The sequence below is a fragment of the Morus notabilis genome, unplaced genomic scaffold, assembly GCF_000414095.1.
Source record: "Morus notabilis unplaced genomic scaffold, ASM41409v2 Scaffold1738, whole genome shotgun sequence".
Taxonomy (NCBI): Eukaryota; Viridiplantae; Streptophyta; class Magnoliopsida; order Rosales; family Moraceae; genus Morus; species Morus notabilis.
Window position 1 is genome coordinate 5,023 of NW_010358171.1, and position 3,376 is coordinate 8,398.

At 42.0% G+C, this 3,376-nt stretch overlaps 1 protein-coding gene across 1 annotated transcript; it reads right to left on the minus strand.

The window, feature by feature from the left end:
* Positions 1–210: 210 nt before the first annotated feature.
* LOC112090394 lies at positions 211–2,350 on the minus strand. Its single transcript, XM_024161567.1, has 5 exons — positions 2,273–2,350; positions 2,030–2,194; positions 1,416–1,554; positions 858–968; positions 211–548 (listed from the first exon to the last, which is right to left on the minus strand). The coding sequence occupies exons 1-5, from the start codon at positions 2,348–2,350 to the stop codon at positions 211–213; spliced, it is 831 nt and encodes a 276-aa protein (XP_024017335.1).
* Positions 2,351–3,376: the final 1,026 nt, after the last annotated feature.

Consider the following 3,376-nt stretch of genomic DNA (forward strand, 5'->3'; position numbering starts at 1 on the left):
TTCCTGAAAAGCATGTTCACATTCAGCGTCCCATTCGAATCTGACTTCTTTCTTGCTCAACTGAGTCATCGGTGCAGCAATGCTCGAGAAGTCTTTTATGAAACGCTGATAGTATCCTGCTAGTCTGAGGAAACTTTGAATCTCTACCACATTCTCCGGCCTTTCCTACTGTAATACAGTCTCAATCTTGGAAGGATCCACAGAAATTCCTTATCCTGATATCACATGCCCAAGCAACTTCACTTCCGTCAGCCAGAAGTCACACTTCTCCATTTTTACATACAACTGGTGTTCACAAAGAGTCTGAAGAACAATTATCAGGTGCTGCTCATGTTCCCCCCAAGTCTTCGAATAGACCAAAATGTCGTCGATGAAGACAATCACAAATTGATCTAAGTAAGGCCGAAAAACCCGATTCATTAGATCCATGAACATAGCTGGGGCATTCGTCATCCCAAAAGGCATCACCAAGAACTCGAAATGTCCATACCGAGTTCTAAAAGCAGTTTTCAGAATGTCTTCCTCCTTAATCTTGAGCTGATGATATCCTGACCTCAAGTCAATCTTAGAGTAATACTGTGATCCACCCAACTGATCGAATAACTCATCGATCCTTGATAGTGGGTATTTATTCTTCACAGTTACCCTATTCAATTGACAGTAGTCAATGCACAACCGGAGTGATTTGTCGTGCTTCTTCACAAACAACACCGGTGCACCCCAAGGGAAAGTGCTATTCCTTATATACCCTTTTTCTGCTAGCTCTCCAAGCTACTTCTTTAATTCTTTCATTTCAACAGGTGCCATTTGGTAAGGAGGAATAGAAATTGGAGCCGTTCCCGGAATCAAGTCAATACTGAATTCAATTTCCTGATCCGGCGGTAAACCGGGTAACTTATCAGGAAATACATTTGCAAACTCATCCACCACAGGAATGTTCACATTATTTCTAATTATCTCGGGTTCACCTTATAGAGCAAGAAGGAAGGAAAAGTAAGCCAAGGTTCTCCGTCCCCCAATGCTATGTTGCAATATTCGTTCTTCCAGGACTGGGTTCATATCTGCTTGATAGGTAATTACCGCTCCAGACTTAGTCGTCAAGGTTACTCTCATACGGTAGTAATAAACAATCGCACCGTATCTTGCTAACTAATCCATTCTGAGTACCACGTCAAATAGACTCATTGGAATGATTATCAGGTCAACTCTCAATCGCTTACCTCCAATCGTGATTTCACACGATCTACATACACTAGCTATCTCCACACATCCTAGTAGGGAGTTTAACATTATCGGGGTTTCCAAGCTCTCAGATTTCAGTTTCAAGGTTTGTACAAAAGAACTTGATATGAAGGAATGGGTAGCACCAGTATAAAACAATACATGTGCTAGAGAGTGAGAGATTAGAATCATACCCTCAACCACCGTGTTACTGGCCTGTCCTCCAGAACTACCCTTTGTCAGGGTATAAGCTTGTCCTTGTGCTTTCCCCTTCCCTTTATCACCAATATTAGGCCTCTGGGTCCCTGGCTTATATTGTTGCGACGGAGGAATCTACATTGGTCCCGATGCTTGAGGCCGAAACTATGGATGTTGAGGTAGATAGTAGGTTGGCACAGATGGTGTGGCATTGGCATTGCCAACTATGGCTGATAAGGTGGCACAAATTGCGGTGGTATTCCTTAACCGTAAGAAGCCTCACTCTGAGATTACTGAGTCGGCGGTTGATTCTGATTTGGACAATTCCTCCTAATGTGACCAACTTGCCTACAATAATGGCACTTGGGTCTATAAGGATCACTCCTGTCACTTCCAGAGGAACTGCTACCACCACTAATCAATCCCTAATTGCAGTTTCTTCTACCACTCCGCTGTGGCCCACCTGAAGCAGAAGATCCACCAGAAGCAGAACTCAACTAGCTGCTTCCTTGCTTTGTTGATAGGCTAAGTTATCCTGTTCCACGCTTGTAACAATAACCACCAAGTCTTAGAAATTTTGAATTCTTAGAGCCACCAAGGGTCTCCTTACAGAATTCTTAAGACATTTCTCAAATTTCAGGAATTTCAAATGCTTAAACTCCACCAGAGATGGCGTAAAGTGGGACAAGTCGTTAAACTTAGCCTCGTATTCCCTAATCGACATATCGCCCTGTTGCAAGGTCATAAACTCCATTGCCTTCTCATCCCTATAGCTCTGAGGGAAGTATTGTTCATTGAAGAGAACCTCAAACTATTCCCAAGTCATTCCCGCAACATCCAGCCTTTTCCTTACATTCTTCCACCAGTTGCTTGCTTGGCTTTCCATCTTATACACCGTGAATTCTATCCAATATTCCTCCGGCACTCCCATAATGGTTAGGTGTTTAACTATGGAGTCAAACTAGTATTCTGCTTCCTGGAGTCCTCCCTCACTATTGAATGTGGGGATAGGTGCACGTCTAAACTCATAGAAGTAACTTTGCTTCTTATCCTCGGCCGGTCGCTCATTCTGAGCTCGAGTGGCCATGCCTTGGAAAGTAGCATACATGGCATCCATGAACTCTTGATTATGTGGTGCCAGTTGGTTAACAGATCTACGACGCGGCGACATCTCCTTTAACTGAAAAGAAACTAGACTGTTTAGTGGATTCCTGATGTCACACATGTATGTACAATCTTGTGGATTCTAAACCTAAGGCTCTGATACCACTTTGTCACACCCCGAAGCTGGGGTCGGTGACGTGGAGGCTTGATTAGGAGTTAAACGCGATTAAGAATAAAATATTAAGGAAATTCCCAAACGAGCCCCACATTTCACTGAAAATGAATTACTGAATACAAGAGGTTTATAACTAAGCCTTTGACATCGTTCAGGGCTTCACCCACATGATATGCAACATTGTACATACATGAACATGTAATTAACATTACAAACATCAACCACAGTCTAGAAATCTAAAGATCAGGGTTTACAGAAGTTACATTTCTTACATTTACTCACAAGGAGGAAGAACACAATCATCTTCTAACCTGACGGTAGCAATCTAACTTAGCTACTCCGCACTACTTCTAGAGTCGCCTGGGAGGGGTTAATATTTATAAAACAATAAAAGGTGAGCGAAAGGCCCGGTAGGATATATTTTAAAATAACTTTGTAAATAAGTAAATAAATGAGTAACCAAGTAAATAAATAAATAAATAAATGAATAAATATAGACATTCAGTTCCAACACAACAGCCAGATTCTCACATCCATTTTCTCAAAGGAAATATAACTGAAAATCTTCGTATTACAGGCATCAACAAGTAATTTATACTATGATAAATTACGTACACAACCACATGCACAAGCCACATCACCCTGGGCCGAGTTTCGGGTCCTGCCCCCAAGGAAGCA

Excerpts from the sequence above, each read along its gene's own strand:
- LOC112090394 (XM_024161567.1), bottom strand. The coding sequence starts at position 2,350 with ATGGGAGTGCCGGAGGAATATTGGATAGAATTCACGGTGTATAAGATG. Across the intron at positions 2,195-2,272 it reads CAAGCAACTGGTGGAAGAAT|AGCTATAGGGATGAGAAGGC; the intron begins GTAAGGAAAAGG and ends TACTTCCCTCAG. Across the intron at positions 969-1,415 it reads CAGTAACACGGTGGTTGAGG|GTGAACCCGAGATAATTAGA; the intron begins GTATGATTCTAA and ends TTGCTCTATAAG.